At 31.7% G+C, this 27,475-nt stretch overlaps 5 protein-coding genes across 5 annotated transcripts; 2 read left to right on the top strand and 3 right to left on the bottom strand.

The window, feature by feature from the left end:
• Positions 1-154: 154 nt before the first annotated feature.
• On the bottom strand, positions 155-12,141 carry LOC149900691 (serine/threonine-protein phosphatase 2A 56 kDa regulatory subunit epsilon isoform-like). The gene is made up of 8 exons (XM_090112123.1): positions 11,222-12,141; positions 9,969-10,165; positions 8,376-8,570; positions 6,582-6,772; positions 5,961-6,174; positions 3,114-3,233; positions 2,138-2,367; positions 155-1,658 (listed from the first exon to the last, which is right to left on the bottom strand). The coding sequence occupies exons 1-8, from the start codon at positions 11,358-11,360 to the stop codon at positions 1,550-1,552; spliced, it is 1,395 nt and encodes a 464-aa protein (XP_089968249.1). The 5' UTR covers positions 11,361-12,141; the 3' UTR covers positions 155-1,549.
• Positions 12,142-12,768: 627 nt separating this feature from the next.
• Positions 12,769-17,849, top strand: PDZ-GEF (PDZ domain-containing guanine nucleotide exchange factor). Its single transcript, XM_090112788.1, has 2 exons — positions 12,769-13,030; positions 13,502-17,849. The coding sequence occupies exon 2, from the start codon at positions 13,539-13,541 to the stop codon at positions 17,061-17,063; it is 3,525 nt and encodes a 1,174-aa protein (XP_089968914.1). The 5' UTR covers positions 12,769-13,030; positions 13,502-13,538; the 3' UTR covers positions 17,064-17,849.
• Dph5 (diphthine methyl ester synthase) lies at positions 17,842-20,130 on the bottom strand. The gene is made up of 5 exons (XM_090112789.1): positions 19,862-20,130; positions 19,557-19,739; positions 19,190-19,361; positions 18,836-18,967; positions 17,842-18,170 (listed from the first exon to the last, which is right to left on the bottom strand). Exons 1-5 carry the CDS (start codon positions 19,994-19,996, stop codon positions 17,980-17,982), a joined length of 813 nt encoding a protein of 270 aa, XP_089968915.1. The 5' UTR covers positions 19,997-20,130; the 3' UTR covers positions 17,842-17,979.
• Positions 20,131-21,596: 1,466 nt separating this feature from the next.
• sav (scaffold protein salvador) lies at positions 21,597-26,104 on the top strand. The gene is made up of 11 exons (XM_090112386.1): positions 21,597-21,728; positions 21,861-22,021; positions 22,095-22,263; positions 22,342-22,423; positions 22,502-22,609; positions 22,860-22,989; positions 23,577-23,687; positions 23,763-23,940; positions 24,238-24,374; positions 24,605-24,737; positions 24,941-26,104. Exons 2-11 carry the CDS (start codon positions 21,937-21,939, stop codon positions 25,008-25,010), a joined length of 1,203 nt encoding a protein of 400 aa, XP_089968512.1. The 5' UTR covers positions 21,597-21,728; positions 21,861-21,936; the 3' UTR covers positions 25,011-26,104.
• Positions 26,025-26,838, bottom strand: LOC149900687 (uncharacterized). Its single transcript, XM_090112387.1, has 2 exons — positions 26,505-26,838; positions 26,025-26,263 (listed from the first exon to the last, which is right to left on the bottom strand). The coding sequence occupies exons 1-2, from the start codon at positions 26,716-26,718 to the stop codon at positions 26,115-26,117; spliced, it is 363 nt and encodes a 120-aa protein (XP_089968513.1). The 5' UTR covers positions 26,719-26,838; the 3' UTR covers positions 26,025-26,114.
• Between the last annotated feature and the right edge of the window lie 637 nt (positions 26,839-27,475).

Here is a 27,475-nt window from a genome sequence, read left to right as displayed (position 1 = left end):
CAATGTTATAAGGAAAATTTAATTTGAAGAAACATTTTACAACAAAAATACGTATAATAATTTAAAATAAATGCATCTTTACTGTATAAATAGTTTTCTTAAGGTATGCAAATTAATGTCGAATCTGCAAGTCGAACTAAAATAAAAAACTATGTAATGTGAAAATTTCTTGTGTATTTCGCGTACCGAAACAAACATTATAAGAAACGTTAGTCGTTGTGGAAGTTACAGTCGGGGCGGGACGAAGGCGAATAAGCGTGGCGTCTACCGTTACACATACATGCTTAAAGAATTCAAATAATGTGAGTCAACTTTTTTATTTCCATACTGTGTACTATAATAGTAATTTATATATAAGATCATATAATTTTTGCAATGTTAATACATTTTACATAACAAACATCTCCATAGTGTACATACATACATACATACGCAGTTGCTCGCTAGGCTGCTAGGCGCGTACCGTATATACAGAGGCGCCGATGCGCTCTACGAGTGACGATAGAAAAATTAATGGCTACAGCAATATCATACAAATTAATGACTATTCCCTTACAAATTATTATATCTACTATAGCATTGTTCTAATCCAATATGATCAAATTAACTTTTTAGTTGATACCGAGCTGTATGCATGATACATGAATAGTCTCCGGTTCGCTCCGATCCGTACGACCGGTGTATCGTGGCCCACTCCCGCAGCTATGTATAAAAATCACACTGCTATAAATTTATAATAAATAAATGCCTATTTACACTATGTATCTATACAAAATGATAGTACGACAAAATTACATTTCTGAATTCAGCATCTAATAAAACAAAAATTCATAGAACAATCTACGCCCGAGTCCCGGTACGGCCGAACCGAATCTAATCAAGCCTTACATATATAATTTAATTTCCTCAATAATGGCGCGCCCCTACGCTCTACTCCATCGGATCGCGCGATCTGCGCAAGCGGTCGGCTCGCCCACACCGGAACCCGGAAACTATATTATACGAATTACGTGTTCCAATTTTTTCTATTTTTTTTTTTAATTTTTTGTACAATCATATTCAGCCGAAAGCTGGGTGCCCGATTAATACAATCATAATCGACGATCCGAAATACAATACATTCGATCATGCATCAATAATACATACAACTTTTAACTTATTTAAACAATTTAACAATATTAAAAATCCTAAAGTAATCTAGAGACCTACGTGAACGAATACAAAATACTAGGACGACGACGAGAGCGGAGCCGAGCGAGCCGGGGCGGGCCGGGAGCGGCGAGCGGGCGGGCGGCGGGTCGCAAGCGGCCCCCGGCGCCGGGCCGGCGGGCTGCCAGCGGGCTGCCAGCGGCCCCCCGGCGCCCGACCGGCGGGCTGCCAGCGGGTCGCGAGCGGCCCCCCGGCGACCTGCCGGCGGGCGGCTCCGCCCGAACGAACCGTTCGCGAGAGGTATAAAAATTAATAAAGTCATTAACGAAAATGTAATCGAATAGAAAATATAAAGAGAAAATAAAAGTGATCGCATTATCTAGCAGAGGGAGTGTCGCCATCACTTGGCGAGCGCGGCGCCGACGGCCGCCTGCTGCTGCTTGTGGCTGATCTCCATCTCGCCCAGCCGCTTCCACAGCTCGTCGCGCTCCTTCTCGCGCTTCTTCTCTCTGTGGAACAACGATCACATTTATAACGCGAATCATGTAAAAAGAACGCTGGATGAAAGTGATGGGGTGTCTTTAGGCATCTATCGAGTTTAGCGCGAAAGTTATTTGCTGCTTATTTTATTTTTGAAGTAGGCTCTCGAGTTGTGGCTTCGCAACTACATATTTGTTATTCTTATACCACCTCATAACACCAAAGAGACCAATAAATCGCCAATGCGCAGCTTAACCGTCAGCGTTCTTTTTACATGACGCGACCTATACACTCGATACGCATTATGAGCATTATGCAGCAAACTTTATTTTTATTAAATACATAAATGTTTTTCTTTCTTTCTTATACGATTTAACTCATACGTATTTTAATAATTTAGTTTCAGAAGATATTTCACATTATTTAGATTCCTTTGAAGCACAGGAGAAAATATATTTTTACTACATTAAAAAGAAATCATCAAAAGAAATATTAAACTAAATCTTACTTTTGCCGTTCTGCTTTGTAGCTAGTAGTGAGCTCATCGAAGAGCTTGGGATTCATTTCCATAAATGTTTTTAGCACGTTGTAAATTAACGTAATTATTGTTGGGTTCCAGTGTTCCTTGCTCATCCGATACAGCGCAGGGAACATTATTGGCATTATAACTTGAATGTTCTCTTCGATCAATGACAATATATATTCGCCGTTCCAAAAATATAATGCTCTTTCGGCAACCTGCAAAAATTACAATAAAACAGAATTTTATTTTAGCTATTAATTTGTCGGTATAAGCATTTATATGTTATGTAACTAACTATTTCCATAAGGGTATACAACAAAAATCTAATATTTTTATCTCTAATAACTATTTCCATAAGAGTATACAGAAAAACAATTTTGATAATAGTGTAATAATCTGTTGGTCAAGACATGAAGTCTGTAGATTCTTATGGTAGAAAAAATATTGAAAGTTCTAAATGTGAATACACATATTATCGAAAGTAATTACATTTTCTTAGCCGCATAAACAAATTAATATTTATATTGAAAAATACATGAAAATTACCTACATGTTGTGTTTTGAAAATATTGTATTTATTTATATTAACAATAAGCCATAGGTAGTATGTGAACTATTGAATTATTGATGTTTAAGTTTTGTGTATAAGAAGTACATAATATCAGATAATACTATTATGATAAGATATTATCAGCGCTATCAATACCTCCGCATAACTAACAATAATATTGGAGATAATTCTAATGCGAATATAAGATTAAGAGAAAATAAAGAGAAATTGCAAACAAAAGATGTCAAAAGAATAGAGCTATTATATAAGCATTTATTTTATTATCGAAAAAAATATACTGTATCTACATCGCATAACAGGTGCTTCATTTCAAGTTACACATATAAAATTGTCAACTGTATGTTAAAATGTAATTTTTAAATCAAATAACAAAAAATGTCGTTTATTTACCTGGAAGTGAGGACTGGACACACATTTGGCTATCTGTCTAAACAGCGGCTCTTGTATTTTGACGAATTGTGCAGGCTCGATAACATCCAAAATCTCTTCAATTTCACCCAGGAACATCACCTTATAACAAAATACCCATGTCATTAATATCAAATATTAAAATCGAAAATGTCAAAACAAAATAAAATCAATGTTGCCAAAATTATGAATTGCAATAAGTACTTATTATTGATATATGTATAAGGCAAGCTTATATAAAGGCAAGTTAATAGAATCACACACATGTCGTCAAACCTTTTTGGATCTACGATGTACGTAGCTTAAGCACGTTTTCAAGATTTGCTTTTGCATTGCTTATCAATAGCAATATAATATAAAGGAGATGAAAAAAAAACACAGAAATTTGTATACGCTCTTTTATTTTTAACACCTTTTGTATTAAAATCAGTGTCCTTAACCGTTGGATATACTTCGCCTATAATGGAAATGAGTTAAACTGTTCTAAAGAAAACTCAATCAAATACTTTTGTTTGAAAAATTACTTAGGGACAAGTGCTATCCTTGCAAATATTATTAAAATACATTTTCAGTATTAACCTTTTGTCTATATTCATTATGGATAGCTTATGCCTTATACATATTAATACTCGAACAATATAAGTCACATGCATATTATGTTACTGCCTCACTGTAAACAGGATGGCGTCATCGCACCGATTTCACTGCTTCTTCTAATCTACTATTCCATCTACATTAACCTATACTTCTCATAATACATAATATTTCTTTATCATATAATCTGTATGCATTTGACGGTGTTATTGAGATATTTTTGAACGTTTATCTTGATGGCGAAATATTTTAAACATATATACATTATGTAAAAATTATGCATTTACATATTATGTAAAATGTAAAACGCATTTGCACTAAAGAATTGAGTAGATGAAAAAGAAAATTGAGTGCTCGAAATATAGTCAAAGAATATGGAATATAATATATACAAAATTGAAAAACAACGATGAATGACTCTGTCCGTCTACTAAATAAATTAATTCACTGTAGGCTCTATTGTGAACTACTTAATGTTTGCGAGTGTCAACAGATCTGTCTGTAAACATTAATACATTCCCTATTCTATCCCATTGTAATTAAGCATAAACTAATTTGTGGGCACGAGGTTATCGTTCATATCCCATTTTTCTCGTTGTTTTCATTGATTTGATACAATCTTTCAACTGGAATAGATAATCAAATCTATTGTTGTATTATAGTTGATAGGCAAATTGATTAAAGTGGATTTTATTATAAACATATTTATTTAGTTTCCGTCTCCAATTATCAATCATTTATAATTATAATAAGTATACTAAAGGGCCCAGCTCCACACCATTCAATAACCAATATCACTGAAATAAAACTATCTTGTCTTTTATTATAGACCAGATTAAAGACAAGAGTATATCAATATCTGTTCTTTAATTTTGTGATAACCGCGACACGAGATTTTAATATAAATAAGATATACCTAAACGTCAAAAGTATAACCCAACAAACAATCCTATCGCCCAATCATACCTACCGCGTTAGATACAACTGGCGCTTTGCTATTTTCTATCTATTATTCGCTTTCATGTATTCATTTTAACTGCAATAATGAATTTTTAATTCATGTCAACTGTTACAGAATATAATTCATACATATTATGTATGAATAGGAGAAGAGTGTTCATTTTTCTTAAACATGTTAACCCGGGAACTACTGGCCTGATTAGTAAATTCATTGTTGGATAGCCCATTTATCGGAGGATTGCAGGTAAAACATTTTACATATTAGCTAGTATTACAGGGTGTTCCACCGTCGCTCTACTAGGCTCGAAGAAACTTATAGATTTTCATACACTGAGTACGTAAAAAAATTACTTAACATCCAAACAACTTCAAAAAATTTCCTTTAATTATATATAACGCGGCTTCGTCCGCTTAGCCTAAAACATATTTAAAATTGTATACTAAAACTTTCCTCGAGAACCACTCTATTTAAAAAAACCGCATCAAAATCTGTTACATACATAGGGAGATAGGGATATTACTCCAGTCAGTCAAGACATTCAATTCACAATAATTCCAAAAGTTTAAACTTCGGTCAAGTGAATGGTACATTGGGACAACAATAAATCTCATTTTGCAACATTGTCCGCAGTCCGGAACATTGTTAAAATTGCAATTAAATTATTTTTTGGTCGTGAAAAAAATTCCAAAAGTTCTGCAAACTTGGGGAAGTTTTCGATATAATATTTCATATCACGTATTAAATTTGCAACCAATCTAGGTGTCATTGTTAAAATTGCAATTAAATTATTTTTTGCTGTATGGTCGTGAAAAAAATTCCAAAAGTTCTGCAAAATTGACAAAGATATCGGAAATATATACCGAACGGTTGTATAAATTTGCAACCTTTTTCGTTGACCGGAACATGTTTATTTATAATTATTTTTACTTCGTGTTCATTTTTTCGAGTAAGGTGGTCTCGGAATAATTACAGAAGTTTTGGAACTTGGTTGCAAACTTCGAAAACATCTATTCCTATGCATTTACAAATTTGCAATCTCATACGCGATCCGGAACTTTATGCAATTTGCAAAAATGTATTTTTTTATTTTTTCACCTTCAAGAAAATTTCAAAAAGTCTGCAAATCGAGGGGACCATTCACTTGAACAAAGTTTGAAAACTTTTGGAATTATTGTTAAATTCTCGATTTTGAATGTAGATTCTGACTGATCTATTTTAGGGACAGAGAAAGCGACTTTGTTTTATACTATGTAGTGATAGTGATAGTGGCATACCTCCTTCTGGGAGCAAGTCTTGGGCCAGAACTTGAGCAGGCCGCGCACGACCGGCTCGGTGAGCGTGGCGTCCTTCTCAATGAACTGCACCACGCAGTACGCGAGCTGCGCGTGGTACAGCGACAGGCACTTCACCTTGTGCAGCGGCAGCAGCACCTTCACCAGGAACTGTTTGTGCTCGCTCTTCAGCGGCAGAGCGAACCCGTTTATTATGCTGGAACAAGAGGGCGGCGGTTACAATTCGAATATAATTTAAACGTGAAAAATATTATTTAACAAAAAACTAAACCGTGTTCCAGATTGTCTAGTCAGAACTACATATAACCGAAAACACCAGCTTATAAAAAAAATAATCATTAAAAATGCTATCGAATTGAGAACCACTTTTTTTAATGAGTTGAAAAATAAATTAAAATATGGTGGATATTCATTCTATAGTGGCTTTGCGCTCGTAGCTCACGTGTAGTTCAGGTTACTGTTAAACAGCCATTTGCCATATATATTTCAATCCTCATTCCATTTATACCATTAGCTGCCTGAATCAGTTTTACTCAGCATATAACTAGTTTTTGATAATTTACTATTACCATCAATTGATTATATGTCCCTATATATGCTTACCTTCCCAGTATTTCTAGAAGTTCACCCACGCCATTGAAATGCTCAGTTTCGTAAACGAATCTCAGGAATATATTGTTGATTTGTTTTCGTATGAAAGCTCGTAGACCCAAGAACTTTCCGTAGATACGGTGGAGCACAGTTTTCAAAAAATCACGCTCACGCGGGTCTTCGGAGTCGAACAAATCTAAAAGCTTTAAACGAAATAAAAAAATCAATATTTGAATAAAATGTGTGAATGCAAAACATGCTTAAAATAAATTAGCTTCATTTGTCTATAAACGATAAATAAATTGAGCGTTTAGTTCTCAAGATAACACTCACTGTAATATTTTAAAAAATATGAAACAATAAAATTTAATATCTTGTTAAATTAAATTGGAAAAAAGTATCAATTTCAATACTTCTACTAACTCACTTCTTTCGTGGATACCTATATATAAACAAAAATAAAAAACAGCACAACTGGTAAAATGTATAACATAAAACGTAATTCCTATTGGAATTTTAAAATGTCCTTCCTATCCCAATGTTGGTAGTTGTAAATACCAACAGGTAAAATGTAATTATTTGCCTCTTTTCTAATTACCAAAGATTATGTTATAATATTTCATGCTTCAGATGACGTGTATATAATCGCAACTAATCTATGTTTTTATTATTGTACTCCTTTTAATACATTGAAACAAACATGAATATTCTTGATCAGTCAAAGTGGTCAAAGTTAAATGGCTAACAGACTGATTATTTGATTACATATGATCATGTATTGATAGGAGGACAAAAGAATTGTACCTACTCTTTGCTCATGTACTTTAAAAGTTCTTTTTTTTTCGTCATTATTTTTAATAAGATATTGAAACAGATAACACTTGAACACGAAAATACACAAGTAATTTTCGTTTGTTACAGAATATAAAATTTTAAGATTATAATGGATGATATGAATGAAAATAATCTTTTTTGACTATTCTGTAATGAAGCTTTATTAATTTCACTTCCAAAATAAAAATCTTACTACATACCTAGAATGTTAGATTATGCAAGCTATTCGTTTACGGCCACAACAATAATAATTTTCAATAGAATATTATTCAAGTACTTTCTCATTATTGATATGCTCTATTTGATATTTTTATTATCATTCAATTGCATTGACAACACATTCCAAAAAATAACAATAGTTAATATTAAAATAATTTTATTATTTACAGGGAAAAAGTTTAGAATTACGTATTATTCAACCAAAAACACCAAGAACATCCACTTCTCACTATTTCATTTAACAAGCAAATTAAAAAAAAAATCTGTAGAGATTGTAATGTATCTTAGTTTGATAACATCACTATAAGTTAGTTAAGTGCAAAACCTTTTTTTTTTTTCTACTGTAATAAGTTGCCTTGAGCTATTTGTTGTATAGAAGAATAAATTAGGGCAAATTTATTTAAAATATTTTCATACTACATAGCTGTAAAGTTGTTGTGAAGCATGTATAAATAAAAAATATTTCAAAAATTAAAGAATTAAAGAACAAAATGATGTCTAATTTTATTATTTTAATGAATTTTTAAGTACATATACTTATATTCCACTTTATATAAAAAAATTGTGATGCTTATACTTAATTATCAATAAAATGCTATGATATTACTGTGTACAAATAGTGTTTAAATTCAGTGTTGGTACCTATTCTACTTTATAATATGATAGATTAATTTATTATTAAGTGTAGGTGAAACACCAATTCAACACAATGAAATGGTTAATATTTATAAAAAAAAAAAAACAAATAAATACCTGCAACACAAATTTCTGGTCAATGACCTTCTTCCCAATAGTTGGTTGAAAGTCAGTAGATTCAAGGAAGCGCAAAAAGAACTCGTAGACTACTTGAAGGTGGGGCCAGGAAGCCTCCAGAGTGGGATCGTCTTCTTCCGGATCGAAGTCGGGATTGTCGCTTGGCGGTAGAGTACGGAACAAGTTCGCCGATATCTAGGCAATAAATTCATACATAAATCGATTTTACTTATATGAAAATATAACAAGTATCAGGCACTAATCACGCATGGTTTTTTTAACACTAATCAAATTATTTAATGTAATTTAATTGATTTTTTTTTATTTATCTAAAACATTGCCATCCATACTATAATATTATAAATGCGAAAGTAACTGTGTCTGTCTGTTACTCAATCACGCCTAAACTACTGAACCAATTATCATGAAATTTGGTATGGAGATATTTTGACATAGGCTACTTTTTATCCCGGGAAAATGACGCAATCCCGGAAATCCCATGGGAAGGGGAACTATACGGATTTTTCTTTGATTGCGCGAGCGAAGCCGAAGGCGGAAACCTAGTTTCACATAAATTTAACTTTTGTTTTTTTTTGTTTACAGTTTATGTTATAATATATTAATCATAAAATAATTTAAACATGACCCATTTGTCTCTTTTGAAATTGCCTGAATGTAAGTTCCTCTCAAAAGATTAATTTAAGTCAATTGTGGTTCAAAATATCACAATCAGTTTCATACAGAAATGATATTTCTTAATTTATTATTTTGATTATTGATATAAAATTTATGGTGTAGACTGTAGACAATAATATCAATAAAAATAAATAAACATAATTGAATATTATGATATTTAAATATTCTGCTCAAAAAATATTGCACAAAAATAAAATCAGTTCACAGATGCATCTTATATTTGGACACATAATTACAAAAAGTAAAAAAAAAAACAATTGATTGTAAGTAATTAATTATAAGTTACTTGCTTTAAATTTTAAAATGATAAATATTAATTAATATGTTTAGCCATTTAAGGTGCTAAATTAATTATTCCCTACAAGAGCTAAATTAATATTCTAGCATTATTCAGAAGGTTTGCTTCAGAAAGTTTCCAGTACAAATTGTATGTACTGTCAACATAACATAAGATTTGGTCAAAGGTCATCAAATACACACATATGGCTGATAACACTCAATAAACTGTTAGAAGTGGGCTTTGAAATATTTTTCAAAAAAGTGATACATATTATGTATATAAAGATCACTTTCACAATCTTTTACACAGAAATTAGGACCATAATTTTATATTAATTAGTTTGATTATAAAATAAAAATTTGGCATTTTTATTGTTATTCACTTATCTACATATTGAGTTATTCTCATTGGATTTGCATAGTAATTTAGTAGTAGATTTAATAGTAAGTATATTAAATTTTTATAATTAAAAGATAAATTAATGCAAATTTGTTTTAAACTGTCCAAACTTACATGTAAATAAGATCCTCATAATACAATTTAACATCTAACCTTCAGTCACAATAATCATGAAGTAGAAAATGCAAATATTTTATCTATACAAGCATTTACTGTACCATTTTAATAATTTCTGGGTACACAGGTTCGGTCAGTACCCCTCGTCCAACAGTGATATACTCGACAAGCTCGTTCAAAGTAGCACGCTTGATCTCTTTCCCCTTCAAGTCTGCTACAGGGTCCATAAAGTCAAATGCAACACAACACTGGCGTAACTTGCGGATAAATAGTTCTTCTTGTTCGCTACTTGGAACATCTGTAAACACAAATCATAATCTTAATACAAACAGAGATCTATGTATTTACTTATATTGTGAACTAAGTTCTCCCATACATAGAGAGACATGTTTGCACATACCAATACACAATATTATATTACATATATAAATTTAATTATATTTAACTTACAATAAGAGTAAATTAAATATCTATAATATTATAGTATATGTAAATGATGTTTATGAGAAATCCATACATACTTATCATAAAATTGTAAAAAAAAATAAACTGTAAATTGGATTTCTGTTTTAAATAATACTTGGGGTGTGATGTACGTTCAATATTGAAGCCAAAAATGTAGTTTTTCGAAGTTTTGTCTGTTTGTCTAAAAATTAATTGGGGACTAATATGATGAGACTGTATTAAAATAAAAGTTAGCAAGTGTAATATACCATATTATCACCAGGCAAGAAATTGTATCCAATAAGGTTACCTTATTTTGGGAAATTATAAAAAATCCTTATTAAGAGAATCACAGTTCAGGTCAGATCAGTCTTCTAAGAACCATAATTATAAATATTAAAACTACATTAATTCTCATAATAGCTAAATTAATATTATCATTAACAAATTATTGTTGGCATTTTAGTCTTATTGTATCTATCATTATTTAAACTTATGTGAATAATACATACTAAGTTCTATAGTGAGAACATAAATTATACCATTTATAGAGTTGCTGCTAAAAGTAGGTCTCTTTTGCAAGGCTATTTGTATATCACCTGTACAAAACAGCAGTAGTTACCACTGATACTAATAGTAGAAAATGTGAACAAACAATCATTATTGTCACACTAAAGTAAAAAAATTATCTCTCAGGTATTGAACAAATTCTTATATTTTCTTATACATTAAGTTCAGCCAAAACATATATTCAAATTTAAATCTTATTGATAATGAGAACTTAAAGAGAATTTAAAAATATATAAGTTCAATGACATAGATAAATATAACTAACATGGTAAATAATTTGTAAATCAAAATAATACAAAAAAAAACAAGTACAAAGGTAGTTAACCACAGTAATATTTACCTTTAAGGAATGGCAATGCCTGCAACTCCACATCTTGCGTATTACGATACCGTGAAGACCCTTGAGACTTCTTGGTCTTTTTCTTTAAAGACCGCTTAGCGAAAGGGTCAATTCTATCAACAAACGTTCCCGAAGACATTTTTCTAATATAAAAGAGTCCGTAATGACGATAAGCCGAGAACGATCAATTTAAATCTTGTTTAAATGCTGATAGATTCATGATCCAGCCAATTTAACGAGATGAACGAGTACTCCTCGTTAAGTCGAAGCAAAATATTAAAGCCTAAACAAACATTCCTTCGTCACTCATGACGGTAATGGAGTGGTCACACTCAGGCCATCCTTTATACACTTTTACGATTCCACAACAGTTACGTAATTTAAAATCGTCTTTAACACTAAATTACCACAAAAACAAAACAAAACGAGTTCATTCACAAAATCAGATTTATTTTCTGAGGCGTGTCACAAATAGCAAAAGGTAGAAGTCACATATACATACAAGCCTCGTGTAATATCAGCCGGTCAGTCGATGACAACTTAATTTCCACACAATAATCGTCAATTTGGGCAAAGATTAAATTATAAGAACAGGGAAATCGTCGAAAATAAGGAATTATTTTTGCTCTTAAATAATGGAAAACTTATATGGCAATGACACAGAGCAATTTTTAACACCAAAAATCTATCACCGTATTCTCGCCATCGCTCACCATCCGTTTCGACTTAGACAGTGAAACAAGGTGCATTTTATTGGAAATCACAAATGATATTCGATAAGTTCACTTTCGCAAAGATAAATATGATTTTTTAGACTTTTTTCGCAACGAAAAACGATGAATTTACAAAAAGCTATCTAGTTATAAGATTAACATCACTGGTTTTGCTGCGAAAACGCCAGCACTCAAAAGTACCTATTTCTGAAAATAGATGGAGATATAAAAATGTTCAGATGATCAGTTTAGATACTTATTTAGAGTAATACCTTTATTATTTCCTAAAAACTACACAACGGACTAGAAAAATTATATAATAATTTTATGTGATAAACGCAATTTGGCTTTTGTCGAAATGTAGAAATATTTATTAAGAAGTCCCTTTGAGAATCGGTTACGGAAGGGAAATAATTAATTTGATAAATATATTGTGTCTATAGCAACATTATATGATTTAAAAGGATTATTCAGTATACAGATTTAAAATATTTTTTCTTGCTATTAAAAATACTATAATATAATATTATTAATTTTAAAATTAATTGGCGAAGCTTATTTGAATACGTAAGAATATTTGAACTTTTTTGCACTGAAAATTTTAAATGTCACAATTTTAACAAAGAAATTATGAAAGTTTTCTTATATATTTTTTTAATAATTTTAAGCTTTGTTTTTTTTCTCATTTACAATATCTAATTAATGCTTACGTACCTATTTAATTATTTAATTGTGGTAAAATTCAGTAAATTTTTAGTCTATGGTCACAATCACTGACAATTAAGCTGACAATACTTTTTCATTCAATATAATCTGTATTATTTATTGAATGAAAACGATTTTTAAAACATCTGTGTCTATGGTGTGTAGGTACTACGTTTGGAAAGTAGCTTTCTAAAATTTTGGTATCTTGCTTGCTTTCGTAATAAATGATATATGTTTTTAGAATATCTACATTTCGTGTAACAAATCGAGTGTATAGTGTTAAACATTTGAACTGGTGTTCCTATCCAATGGCGTAGCTAATTAGAAAGCAACATGGAAGCTCTGACAGTTCCGCCATGAATGCAAAATAAATAAAATAGAAATTGAAAAGGTTTGTTAAAATACTTTAACATGTTTGTCGTATACAAATATTCAGTATTTAAGTTGAAATTATTAACTTAACAGTTGATATTATATTGACCAGCTATCAATATAAATGAACCTGAATGGTCCATGTAGACTCATTATTATTTATAAGAGAAAATCAATGTACAGCTTTTGTATTTTGTCTAGCCTATGTCAACGTATTTTTGTGAAGGCAAAATAAATATTTATTACAGGTTACTATAAACATTTGAATCCTTTTTTTTAATGAATCTTTCAATATACTTAATTTTATAATAATAAATTACTAATATATATAAATATATCAATATCTAAATATCAAATCATTATTTATTATCAAAAAACGAAATGTTATTATCAAGAATTACTACAAATACTTATTATAGTATGTATTATATGCCTTGCCTTCCCAAATTTGTATGTGGTATATTTGCTTAAGTCCTTTAATCTTTTGTAGGAGCTGCAAGTCATCTAAGACATATAGAAGCCTCACAATGTTGAGAGGTGGGCGCGGTGGTCGTCACAGTCCAGAGCTGTACCCCCACACTCTTAAGTGCTCCAACGCCAGTGATACAAGCTCTGCATACAGTGGCAGTGACACAATGACATCAGTTCACAGTTCCTTAGATATGGACATGGAGGTAGACTTGTCAGGTCTCCTAGAATCTATAGTGGATTCTGATGAAGAGGAAGATTTAGAAGAAAGTATGGACAGTCTGACAGTTAGGGATGCTGTCAGAGAATGTCTTGAAAAGGATCCTAGTGAAAGAACTGAAGAAGATATTGAGATTCTTCTTGAATTTACTCAACATTTGAAAGCATTTACAAACATGACTTTGACTGTGCGTAGAGCACTGTGTGCTGTAATGGTATTTGCTGTTGTTGAAAAAGCTGAAACAATTGTCATGCAAGATGGAGAAGAACATGACTCATGGTCAGTCTTAATAAATGGACATGTTGGAATTGAACATTCAAATGGCGAAGTAGAGTATCTTAATGTTGGTGATAGTTTTGGAATGGCTGAAGCAACACTGGAGAGACTATACCACCGAGGAGTAATGACTACTAGATGTAATGACTGCCAATTTGTTTGCGTCACTCAAACTGATTATTATCGAATCTTGCATCAAGGCCAGGAAAATATAAAGCGTCATGAAAATGAAAATGGTGTAGTAGTACTGGTTACAGAATATAGGGGTGCCGCTGGAGAAACAGGTCATCAAGATGGACAAGTAGTTATTAGAGGAACTCCAGAACAGTTGATGCTGCAGCTCATTGAAGATAATTCAAGAGACTCAACATATGTGGAAGATTTTCTTTTGACTCATAGGACTTTCATTGAAAGTCATTTAGTAGTTGCCAAACAGTTGCTTGCCTGGTTCTCTGAACCATCAGTCCGAGACAAAGTTACAAGAGTGGTTCTTTACTGGGTTAATAATCATTTCACTGACTTTGAAACTGATCCAAATATGATGGAATTTTTGGAGAACTTTGAAATGGCTTTAGAACATGAAAAGATGGAAAGTCAATTGCGATTGTTAAATATAGCTTGTTCAGCAAAGGCACGAACTAGAAGTGTCACTTTGTCACGACCCACAAGAGATGAACCATTAAATTTTACCATCCTTGGGGGATATGAAAGAGGATATGGAATATTTGTTTTGAAAGTAGAGAAGCATTCAAAAGCTGAAGATGTTGGTCTTAAAAGAGGAGATCAAATATTGGAAGTCAATGGACAATCATTCCAACATGTAAGCCATGCAAAAGCTATGGAAATAATAACAGGTTCAACACATCTTAGCATTACTGTGAAAAGTAATTTCCTTGCTTTCAAGCAAATGCTTCTTATGCCAGAAAATTCACCTAGACAAAGAGGAGCTACAAACATGGCTAGGTGGCAAACAGACCCTAGAGCAAGACTATCAACTGCTGAACTTTTAAGTGATGATCCAATTACATTTACACCAATTTTTCAATCTCCTACTAAAAAACCCCAGCAGATAATGAAAAAAGAACCACAAAAAGGATTTATGACATTAGGCCCGAAAAGACTACACAAAGCTTTGATGAAAATGAATATACTACCCAAAAATACAATCACAGATGGCCTCCACAGTGATGACAGTATTTTGTCAAATACAGATTCATTAAATAAGGCTAATACAAGCAATTCTTTCTATAGCTCCCACAGTAATCCTGATCTTATCTCAATTTGCTATGATGATTATCAGTCCTCTGATTATCCTGAACATGTATTAAAGGTATACAGAGCTGATCAAACCTGTAAATATCTACCGGCCCACAAGGAAACAACTGCTAGGGAAGTGGTTATGTTAGCATTACGTGAGTTTGGAATAACTGAACCCAGTTCCAATTTTTCCCTTTGTGAAGTTTCAGTTGCTCAGGGAGGAATAATTAAGCAACACCGACTTCCAGATCAATTACAGAACCTTGCTGAGAGAATTGGGTTAAGCTCCAGATATTATTTAAAAACGAATGGTATAAGTGAAACTTTAGTACCTGATGAGATGGCTCCAGAACTACTCAGAGAAAGTGTAGTCCATTTTCTGCAGCTTAATGCAGTTGAAGTGGCAGTTCAACTCACACTACAAGATTTCTATATTTTCAGGCAAATTGAGAGTACTGAATATGTAGATGATTTGTTTGGATTAAAAAGTAGATATGGCACTCCAATGTTATCACAATTTGCAGGCTTAGTTAATAAAGAAATGTTTTGGGTTGTAACAGAAGTTGTAAATGAGCAAAATCTTGTGCGACGTTCAAGAATAATAAAACAATTCATTAAAGTAGCAAGACATTGCAAGGAATGCAAGAACTATAATTCTATGTTTGCAATAATATCTGGCTTAGGCCATGGAGCTGTATCCAGATTGCGAATGACTTGGGATAAATTACCAACCAAATACAGCAAACTTTTCTCTGACTTACAAACTCTTATGGATCCATCAAGAAATATGTCTAAATATAGACAGCTATTAACTGCTGAACAAGGCAGATCACCAGTTATACCATTTTATCCTGTGGTAAGAAAAGATTTAACATTTATTCACGAAGGAAATGACACAAAAGTAGAAGGTATGGTTAATTTTGAGAAATTGCGTATGATAGCTAAAGAAGTAAAAACTCTTACAAACATGTGCAGTGCACCATATGATTTGTTGACATTATTGGAATCAGGAAAACAACCACCATCAAATGCTATGGTTGCTTTAAACCAGTTAACTACTGGTGTACAGCAAGGCCAAGTAACAGTTAAAAGAAGAAAGAAATCTTCCAATGTACCTAATCCTAAAAAAATGTTTGAAGAAGCCCAAATGGTTAGACGTGTAAAGGCATATTTAAACCGCATGCATGTTGAAACTGATGAAGACAGGCTTCATGCTTTGTCATTGGAATGTGAAGGTTCGGGACCCGCGCCTACTATTCCTCGGCGTCGACACCCTTCACCATCTTTATCTACAACTAGCAGCGCATCATCAGCCAGTGAAAGTAAAAAGAGCTTTGGGGCAAATAAATTTGGAGCAGCATCACCCCAAGCTGTAAGAAAACTGCTGGCTCTTTCTGAGCCTGCTAAAACACGACCGCACCAACCGAGACCTCCTCCGCCGGGACCCTCGCCTTGTACACATCGGCGTGACGGTACTGTTCCAGGAATTTGCTGTTCTCGAGCGGCACATGAACGATCACACTCGGATACTCCAACACCGTTGCCAGTTGACCTGTCTGCTGAAAGTAGCAGTGTGACATCTTTAGTAAACTTGCCATTAAGAAAAACGGGTTCGGCGACTTCAAGTGACAGTGGGCATGGGTCCTGTACGACAGCTAGCTGCGTGCGGCCGGTTCCGCCCCCGAGAATGCCGTACACGTTGGCCGCTCAAGTTGCTCGCCTTGAGCGTTTAAGTCGAGCGCATTCGCACGAAGGCGTGACCCGACCCTATGATTACTATCATGACACACCTGATGACGAAGATGAAGACCAACAGGTCTCTGCTGTTTAAAAGACAAAATACTCCCATTTATGTCTAATTATATAGATCATTTTAATAATCTCACTTGACGACTAGAAAGCACGAGTTATTAATATATTATTATTTAATAAAGTTCATGTATGTATCCCTAATAAGTAAGTTTAAAGACTGTCTTATTTAATGTTTAAAATATGTCCTAGTGTTATATAGTGTAATATTAGTACACATTAGCCATGCCTTTAATATATTATTATAGATATGTGACCCACCATGTTCCAGTTATGACTAGAAATATTAGAAATGTACCATTGTCGGTGATAATATTATATTGCACCCTAAGTAGGTACATTTACATTCCGTTGTTTGTGTATTGTGTGTATATTTTTTATTAATTTCGTAATTTAACGCGCAACTTAGACCAAATAATAATTAATGTACCTTTTATTAATGTTTATAATTCAAATTGATTTAATTAAACAATTCGGGAGTAAGATCTACAAAAATAAGTGTAACATTATAAAGCATAATGCATTAGACGCGCTTTTTTACGCGATTGACATGCGGATATAAAAACTAGTATCCCAATATCAACAAGGGATTTAAATGCAACGAATTTGCATATAAGCATTGCTAATAATGTTGCATAATTATTCATGTCATGTCTTTCTTCACTATTGTAACATAGAAAGTTTTTGGTAGCTTTGTGGACCAATTTTAATTTTATTGAATATTATTATTTCTTATTGTAGCAATTGATAATGTTTATATCATGATTTAAATTCTAAATGTAAATAATAAAACTACATGATAACATTATTTTATCAAATATTTATTTAAATAGCCATAATGTAATATTTAACACTATGATTCATCTTTGAATATTTTCATATCATATAGAATAAAATAATTTGTAATTTAAGTGTCTGCTTGCTGCATAACTCAAAAGTTAAACAAATTGTCTGAATTGAGCTAAATAATCTAGTTCAAGTGGGTGAAGGTTTGGAGCTGGAATCACCAAGCTGTGTAAAGGTGGCCCTAGTTCATAATTTTGCATTTCTTCTAAACTCATTGCTGCTATTCTTTGATCTGGAGCTCCCACTCTCGATAAGCCAACAGCTAAACTATCTTTAGTTATACCTGCACCAATAGAATATGTACACAATAAAACATGATTACTGAAAATTTAAACATTTTTTTTAAAGAGAAAGGGAAAAATAAGTTCTGAAATTCTGATAAATAAATATGTATCATGTAATTTTCTTTAAGTTATGTTATTCATTATATATCATGAAGAAGCATTATAGTTAATATAATTGTTTTTTAGATCAATTTGATCAATTAGATCATAACAATATTATAATTCAAGCAGCTTTCACATGATTGTATGATCATATGTCCTTCGAAAAAATAATATTTATGATCTGAAAAATAATTAAAAAAATCATTCACATATCTTTATGGGTTCAGGCAAGTTTTATTTTAGGGTAAACAAATATAAATAGATAATAATGTTAATCAGTTCAAAAATTGAGCCATTCTGATTATGTACTGAAGCTTTATAAATTTCATTCAAGTTTCTGACCTTCTCCAAGTCTGAATTAAATTTAATAAGGTAAATATCACTAGTTTAGATAAATAGTTAAAATTGTGTCAGTGACTACTTATTTATTATTGTCTAAAAATAAATATTTTCACTAATATTCTTTAATATTAACATACTTGATGTATGGTTCACTTTCTTATGAATTAAATTTATAGTCCTTGATATGTATAGTCTCTATTAAAAAAAGTATGATAACAACCTGAGTTTTGATTATTTTCTATTATCTGTATTAATTGTGTTGCAGCTTCTTTGACAGACATAAATTTAGGATCCATATACTGCCGAACCTTTTTTGTTAATGACTCCTCAGTAGGTTCTTTCACTTTTATATCTAAAAATAAAATATTATACCATTAATTTTATTATAAAATATGAAAAAAGAAAGATAGTTAAACTTTTGTTAATGTTTAGTTGATAGGCAAAAATTTAAATAAGTAGGTATTGGATTCAATAGTTATGAATTATGCACATGTTGTGTTTCTCTAGTGTAAAGGGCATATGAATACACATTACCAATTTCTCTAAATTTAACAAGTTTTTTAAGTAGGTATACCTAAAAGACAAAGGGTATGCAGGTTCCTTGAAAAATTTCCAACAATCTTTTCATAAAAGCTGTCTGGTTTCCATGTTTCTGTCCAATAAGGTATTGAAATGGTTTCACCAAAATTGTATAACTGTAACCCGCAGCAACTGACAGCATTCATTATAGAAGCATTGTGAATGATCTAAAAGATAAGCATGATTTTTAACAGTTTTTCAAAACATTTATGCAATTAGTTAATGAGTATAGTAATAATAAAATGTAATGTAATTCTGAATTTAAATAAGTCAGTAATATTTATGTAAATTTTATCAACAATAATTCTCAGAATATCTCAGGAACCGTAATTAGTGATACTGATTATTTTATTATTTTTTACCTGGGTTTCTACATTAAACTGTTTAGCACGAAGCAACATATCTGTGTGAGTGGTCGCTCCCAACGGATCTCCCACAACAAGGAGAGCAATATCACTTTCTTTTGCTTCTTTCAAGAAATCATCTATGTTACCTTCACATAATTCACGATCAGCAATTATTATGGGTCTTCCATAAAACTCCTCCTATTTAAGAAGTCCTTATTAATAATGCATTTGTATAAGATTAAATAAAATCTAAAAACCAAAGCTTAGAAAATTTTAATACCGTAATATGATCATAACAAAAAATCTTAGGAAAAACTTACCAATACTTTATGTCCGACTGTTAATATAGATGTGTAACCTTCCAAGAGAACTTTATCACACTTTTTCACTATCTCTAAACCTTTTACTGTAATATCTTTAGCATCACCTAAGCCTAAACCTACCAAATAAAACATTATTAATGTTTCCTCTAGTATTTCGTTAATCGTTAAGTAAGTTTAAGACTACTACAAAGTATAATTAATATTTAAGAAATTAAATAAATATAACCTCAAAGCAATGCATTGTATGTCAAATAATGTCAAATGAAAAGTCAAAACAAAAAGGCTTTTTCTGACACTGGCAAATAGTTTCTTGCCATATCTGAAAAAAAAAGGCTTTTTCAACCACATTTTCAACGAAGATCTTGAATGTCAATGTCGCTAAATTAAGGAAGGTGTAGCAAGGGCATTATCGCTATATTCTCTAAAAATTTTACTCATATAAAATATACTTCTAAAAATTTAAAATAGTCAAAAATTGTAGGAAATATTTTTTGGGTTGAATATTAAAGAATTTAATTATAAATTTTAAACACATTTACAATTCTATCATTCTTTGAATTATAATGAAGTTTATTAAAGACCTTAGAGACGTCCTTGTATTATCTATTTTTGAATAAACGATCTCAAGAGATTTTGTAATATTGTGAGTCAAACTTGAATTAGTTGATAGTTCGTAGATAATATTTTCACCTACTGCCCACTCACTGGTTCTAAAACACTCATAATCTTCTTTATCTGATTTGGTCTTAGATCATTAAGTAATGGATGGAGTACGCTGGCCACAGACGCTGGCAAATGTTCTATCTAAACTGTGAACTAAACTTTCTGGTGATTTTGGTGCGGGGAGGGTAACTCACACTATTGAAACACAGTCACACATTCACAAAAATAATTTGTGTCACGAAAGTCGTAAAAATTTACGACCTTCTAAGCGACGAGTTTTTAAATTCAACTCTATTCTTAAATTCATAAAGATTAAATTTGTATTTCATTCCAAGTTGTCTTGTGGGGAGTGCGGTTCAATATCGCGTTCTAAATTCAACTTTATAACTTACATCATAAAGATTAAATTTGTATTTCTTTAAAAGATAGTCTCGTAAGGAATGCGGTTCATTATCGCGTTTTAAATTCAACTTTATCTCTTAGTTCATAAAGATTAAATTTGTATATTTTCTTTCCATGATAGTCTCGTGGGGCCGCATCAATGATCGAGTAAACATGACTCGATTGATCATGTCTTGATCATATCGCTAAACGATACATCGACGATTATTAGAAATAGCATTTAATTAGAAATGTACGTTAAAAAAATAAAAAAATATATACAAATGAAAGGTTATTCCATCTTTTTTAATATTCGACATGTTTGAATTGCTTCTGCAAGACTTGACAGTGCAAAACGGCATTTTTAGCGGAGCACTCGCAGACGTCCTTTCGATGTTTTACGAATACGCAGAGTGTTTGTAATTACGCAAGTAGTTTTTATGAAAGCATCAGATTTTTCGATTCGAATAATCTTATACCTCGGCAAAAGGGGAAACGCCTGCGAGTGTTATCCATTACTAATTAATGATCTAAGGATTTGGTGTCTAAATTTAGGACAGGACCAAGACAGGACAGTGTGATCAGAAGATCACCAAGCTAAATATTTTATTGAAAGTGTAATAACTAATAAGTGCTTTACAGTTAACAGTTAAGAAGGTGAAAAGTTTACACCTTCCTGTGTGTTTTTACTTGGGCTACTGCACAGGGCTACTGAATCTGACCGAACGTGTGGACGGGCGTTTACAAAATTGTCATTAATCATTTGTCATTGCCAAATTACCAACAAAATACAAATGTCAATACAGAAAAGCCTCGCATAGTAAAGTTTTTATTTTTGTAAATGAATTGCTTGCTAAAAATGATTAGTGCTTTAAAATTAAAAAGAAAATAGTATAAGTAATTTTCATTGTATAACAATAAATAGAAATGAAAAAAAATAATTTCTTTTTAGCTTGATCCTTACCACCTATTATCAACATTGACGAAGCGTTGTATATACTCGCCAAGTTTATACTAAAATATCAAACATGATTTCGCGCAAGGGACAAAAGGCAATTAATGAAGGTGTCGTTGGAAAGTATATAAAGAAAGATACTCCACCGGATTTACCAAGTATGTCTATTTATCTTTCAGAAATTATTTTCGTTTCGATTTAAGTTTTTACGATCTGATTAATAAATTACAGTCATTAATGTTTGGACCACTGGCAATAACAGAAGACCACGAAGTCAACCATTTGGGACAAGCGATGGAAGCTCTCAAAGTACTGAAAATAAATTTGGTAAAGCTCAAACAATGAGTGGTCATGCTGGCAAGTATACTCCGAGTGAATCAGTACCCAATTTAGCGCACAGGTAGTATAAATGTTTTTATATTATGATGTACTTTTTGAAATTTGTGTAAGTATTAAAAAATATTTTAATGTTTAACAGGTTTGCTAGTTTATCAACCGGTAGTGAAACAACAAGTGTTGCAAGCAATTTTAATTCTCAGCTTCATTTGGACACAAACATAGTAAGATATTACAAATTTAGTGTTTTTCAAAGAAAGTATGATATATAATATCAAACAAATTATAAATTATTTTTCCAGGCTTCACATTCAACACTAAATGATATTGATGATTCATTTAGTCGTCAAAGTAGTTATAGATATTATCATCAAACACAAGAAGATCCAATTTATCAAAATCAGCAGCAGGTAAAAAAATATAAGTATTATATTATAAAAATGTTACATTTTATTGATGTCTTAGATAGTTTACCAACATGATGTATCAATAATAGAAAGAGGATTGAAGTGTGCTTGTCCAAAGTATAAATAAAACCAGAAATTATTATTACATAGGTATTATTTTATACTTATTTATTGGAAACATCCATTCCAATAAATTCAAAGTAATTTATGTAAATATGTACATAATATATTGTTTGTAAAATTTATATTATAGGTACAGCAACAAAAACAACAGCAGTACAGTTCAAGGGAGACCAGCATGCCTAGAATATCTTCTAATTTGAGTTTAACACCCAGGATCCATCCTCCATCTCCACACTCTATAAGACTTCATGTTACCGATTGTGAGTATAAAAAAACACAATTATTAAAACTTTAATTACATTAATAGGATTGCATAGAAAATTTTAATATGCTTAGAATGCTATTTTATATGAGTGTTGTTGTGTTCAATATATGATATTATTATACAATTATAACTTCTTCTTTTTTATACTTTTTAAATAATTAGTTGCAAATACGAGTTAGTTAAGTATTAGTGGACAGTAAAGTATAGTACGATTTAAACTTAATGGCTGCTCGGAACATTGAACATTCCGATGCGCAATAAGCAATTTTGGGTATCAGCGGATATCAACTTGACTGTACTGTAGCGACATCACGCTCTGATTCGCGCAAGCGAAATGTTTTCGCTACAGAGAATATTATATGCAACTTTGCGACATCATTCATCGGGGCCTTAACGGCCGGCCAGTCAAGTAGACTGGTCGAGGATCCTCCCTTTTTCGATGGAGGAATTCCACCTTCCTTCCTCCACAGTGGTGACCCCGACGTGATCTGCATGCACATGCACTCACAGCTAACTTTCAAACCGCCATTAAATTTGAATCAAACTGTAATATTTTATGATATAAGTTTTTTTTTGTTTTAGCCTATAATTCCAGCAGCCAATCATCACCAATTTACACAAATTATGTTAACACTCCTGCCCTTCCATATCATAATAAAAATCATGGTGGAAATATGATAACTTCTAGTCAAGGTTAGTTTTAATGATCTTCTAATCTAACAGCAACATTCACTCAAAAGCCGTAAAACATTTGACGTTTTCTTACAGCCTCGGATGAATGCGAATTGCCATTACCGCCTGGTTGGTCCGCTGACCGAACTCTTCGTGGGCGTCGTTACTATATGGATCATAATACTCAAACAACTCATTGGACACACCCTTTGGAGAGCGTACCCCGCCCATGGCAACGCGTGTCGACGCCTCAGCATGGCGTCTATTATTTTAAGTAAGTTACAAGAGATATTACGGTGTGTCCAAATATGTATGCATTTGTGCATGCTGAAATTTCACTAATTTCTAGCTGTTAAAAAATAAGTAAATGAAAATTTAAATTTAACCCTGCAGATATAATAGAATAAAATTGCCAGAATTGAATCTGGATTTACATATTTTAATTATGGAAAAAGGTATAAAACGACCAGTTCGTAAATTCGTTTTCACCACCTTTCTAATTTTGACCCATACCTACCTTACTCCCCAAAGATTAAACCAAACTTTAACAATATTATTTTACTCCTTTTAGTGAAATAACACAACAGACAACATATGCCCACCCTTGCCTGGTGGGAGGATGCTATTTGGTGAGCCCACTCGTGCCGACGCTTGTGCCGCCGTATCTTTTGGAGGAAATTCCACACTGGCTGGTCGTTTACTCGAAAGGTGAAGTATCAATTATTATTAAAAACCAAACATTTATAATTGCTTAAAACATTCTTAAAATCAAATTGAAATTTTAATAATAGCAGTCCTGGCCAATGTACTTACACAATAAAAAACATATTTTAGCATATGGAGGTACACTCCATATTTTAGAACCTTCATTCCAATACCTAGTTATTTTGTCAATATTTCCTCATGTTGATTTTTATATTTTTTTTAATCAAACACAGCTGATCAGGAATTGGATCACAAATTACGTTGGAATATGTTCCGTCTGAGCGAGTTGGATTGCTATTCAGATATGCTTACACGACTTTACAAACAAGAATTGCAACTAATTGTTATGAAGTATGAACAATATAGGTAAGAATCTAAATTACTTATTCATATTAAAAAATAACAATTGTGAATGTTGCAATAGTAAATGCCCCACCTTTTATAGACAGAAAATAATTTTTATGTTTTTCAGACCTAGGTATTAATAAAGATTAAACAAGAGTAGTTTTTTAAAAATATATAATAACTTGGTACTTACTCACATGAAAGGTTTCTAACTTTGTTTACAGGTCTGCTTTGCTGCAAGAACTTGAAAGAAGAAGGCGAGCGAAATCATACAATGCACTTACAAATCATTGATTTTATAATAAATAGTTTTATTGAACTGTGATCTTAGGTAGTATATAAAAGAACAGTTATGGAAACAAGTGCCTTAAATTTGCCTGTAAGGCTTTTATAAAAAAATTATTGACCTAAAATTGCTAAGATATAAATCAGTTTACTAATGCAATCAAATGCAATAATTTAGATTGCACATATTGTAATAAAATTATTTGAAAGTATTTTGTATAATAATTTATTTAATCATGATAATTCAATCCATGTATATTTTATACATTACATTGGTCACAAATAATAATAGAATTGTAAAATACCTATTAAATTTGCATCAAATATAAATAAAATGCAAACAATTATGTCATTCGAAACAGTTCAAGAAAAGACTAAAATAAGCAATAGCGTTCTTCCAAACCACTCATTACTATTCTCCATCTTACTATGGAACTAGGAGATACAAATGTCAACTGATTTTCCAGTTGTATGTATGTTGTATGTTACTGATTTCTTTGTTGTTTCTTTAAGTACAATTGAGAAGCTATCATTATGTATGTGGTACAGGTATATCGTTTTGCATGCCTTCATGCTAAATAGCTGTGAAACAAATTTGTTGGTAAAACCGAAGGATCACATAAGATATTATCATTGGTTGTTTTAATATTGCATCTACAATTTTTCAGGTAGTAGTTAATAACAGATGCTGAAAGTATGTATTTATGTACACTTTCTTCAAAACTATTTATTTCAATATGTATAATTTAGGTTTACAATCATTTCTTTTAGACTTATTTGAGAATAAGTAAAACATAATGAAGCGTGTATAATCTTCCAAGGTGACACTGGCAGACTACAAAATACAATCAAAATTGCCATTAAATAATAAATTGGATTGAATTGTTTGTGAATCAGCACAAAGTTTAAAATATTTAATTGCATATCTTGCCTTTTTAGCTAATATATAATTTGTTATGTTTATTGTTTAAACAATATTTTGATATTATGTAAGGAAAGTTGAAAATAATAACTTGCATTGGATGTTTTTTCTACTATGTCTTGCACTATTTAATAAGATTAAGACGTATAAATCACAGAACAATAAATTATTTACATTGATATTAATAATTATTATTCACTAAGTTCTTCATTGTATTCATCTCTACGAGGTTTTCTGACTTCTTTTCCATCAACAATATCATATTCATCTACCTTTTTAAAACCTGATATCCTTACAACTTGAGCATTTTTAATACCAAGTGTATTGGCCCAAGCTATTCCTGAAAATTTTAAAAGATAATTTAATTTAACAATGAGTAGATAAAATTAGCTTTAATTAATATTTTAAATGCTCTTGAGTGCTATATATGTTTAAGATAACTTTCAAACTCAGCAATCACCCTGTCTGTATCCGCTATTTTTTATTTATTCAAAAATTCCTAGGCTATCTAGATGGAAAGGGAATATCTATAGAAGTCACTCATGAATTCTTATACTCTTGAGAATACAAAAAATATATACCTGGAGACATAGATTTTTCTTCGTCACTTTTTAAACCATAATAATGTGCCCAATCAGCCTTTCCTTGGTAAAGAGAGTAAACCATTAAACCAAACGCATTCCATGCCAAAAATCCGTAAGCTAAACTCAATCGTGTCTTCCAAGTCTGTGCAATATCTTCTGGTATTGGTTGAGTCCGTTTTCGAATAAATTTGTGCCACCACCGAGGTATCATTGTGTGTTACAATTTAGTTACGAAACTAGACTGTCCATAAATAAAAGCAGTGGAACTGCAATCACCCTGCTAAAATAAAATAAAATTGTTGACTTGTTACGACATAGGTATAATATAGGTAATAATTACTATATTACTTGCTCTGTGGTAATAATGTCAATTTTCAAAACATAACCTCAGTATGCCAGTGTCAAATTGTGTCAAACTATAGAAAGTTCACTGGCAGAATCCGTCCTCACTGGGATCGGGAGTTGCCATTTGCTAAAAAGAAGAAGAAGAAGTAGAAAGTTCACAGACGTCACAGATGTAGTCACTACAGCACAGATTATATAGAAAATACGTTGTTTGATAGTCTGCTGTGCTGTAGACTGTACACTGTAAAGTGTAAACGAATATACTCTGTCCATTATATTATTTGCTTTTTGACAGCTTCACGCCTATGTATAATTGTATTGTCTATGTTAAAATGTCATACAAATAATTATCGTACTTCATGGACAGGTCCCGCCCACTTAGTGATGCATACACAGAATTATTCAATGATGGGTCGATAGATTAAAATAATCGATAGAAATACTCTGTAAAATATATCCGATACAGAAAAACTCTTCTATTATGTTACATAATTTAAACGTAAAGACAGCCAAATTGTAAGATAGAAACCAATAATTAATAAAATATTAGTTTAGTTTAGTTTTAACATACAATGCATAGATATGTGGTCTTATTATTACATATCTTATTAGTACGTTTACAT

Source organism: Colias eurytheme, chromosome 18, assembly GCF_061535395.1.
Source record: "Colias eurytheme isolate Ceu_HAF_F1 chromosome 18, ilColEury1 Martin Lab GWU primary, whole genome shotgun sequence".
Lineage (NCBI taxonomy): Eukaryota > Metazoa > Arthropoda > Insecta > Lepidoptera > Pieridae > Colias > Colias eurytheme.
The sequence above is the reverse complement of the archived record's forward strand: the minus strand, read 5'-3'. Positions and strand labels throughout refer to the sequence as shown.

Excerpts from the sequence above, each read along its gene's own strand:
- LOC149900691 (XM_090112123.1), bottom strand. The coding sequence starts at position 11,360 with ATGTCTTCGGGAACGTTTGTTGATAGAATTGACCCTTTCGCTAAGCGG. Across the intron at positions 8,571-9,968 it reads ACCCAGAAATTATTAAAATG|ATATCGGCGAACTTGTTCCG; the intron begins GTACAGTAAATG and ends TTTATTGCCTAG. Across the intron at positions 2,368-3,113 it reads TGTCCAGTCCTCACTTCCAG|GTTGCCGAAAGAGCATTATA; the intron begins GTAAATAAACGA and ends TAATTTTTGCAG.
- LOC149900687 (XM_090112387.1), bottom strand. The coding sequence starts at position 26,718 with ATGATACCTCGGTGGTGGCACAAATTTATTCGAAAACGGACTCAACCA. Across the intron at positions 26,264-26,504 it reads AGAAAAATCTATGTCTCCAG|GAATAGCTTGGGCCAATACA; the intron begins GTATATATTTTT and ends TAAAATTTTCAG.
- sav (XM_090112386.1), top strand. The coding sequence starts at position 21,937 with ATGATTTCGCGCAAGGGACAAAAGGCAATTAATGAAGGTGTCGTTGGA. Across the intron at positions 22,022-22,094 it reads TACTCCACCGGATTTACCAA|TCATTAATGTTTGGACCACT; the intron begins GTATGTCTATTT and ends AATAAATTACAG. Across the intron at positions 23,941-24,237 it reads CATGGCGTCTATTATTTTAA|TGAAATAACACAACAGACAA; the intron begins GTAAGTTACAAG and ends TACTCCTTTTAG.
- Dph5 (XM_090112789.1), bottom strand. The coding sequence starts at position 19,996 with ATGTTTTATTTGGTAGGTTTAGGCTTAGGTGATGCTAAAGATATTACA. Across the intron at positions 19,362-19,556 it reads AGTTTAATGTAGAAACCCAG|ATCATTCACAATGCTTCTAT; the intron begins GTAAAAAATAAT and ends CTTATCTTTTAG. Across the intron at positions 18,171-18,835 it reads AGAAAATAATCAAAACTCAG|GTATAACTAAAGATAGTTTA; the intron begins GTTGTTATCATA and ends CTATTGGTGCAG.
- PDZ-GEF (XM_090112788.1), top strand. The coding sequence starts at position 13,539 with ATGTTGAGAGGTGGGCGCGGTGGTCGTCACAGTCCAGAGCTGTACCCC.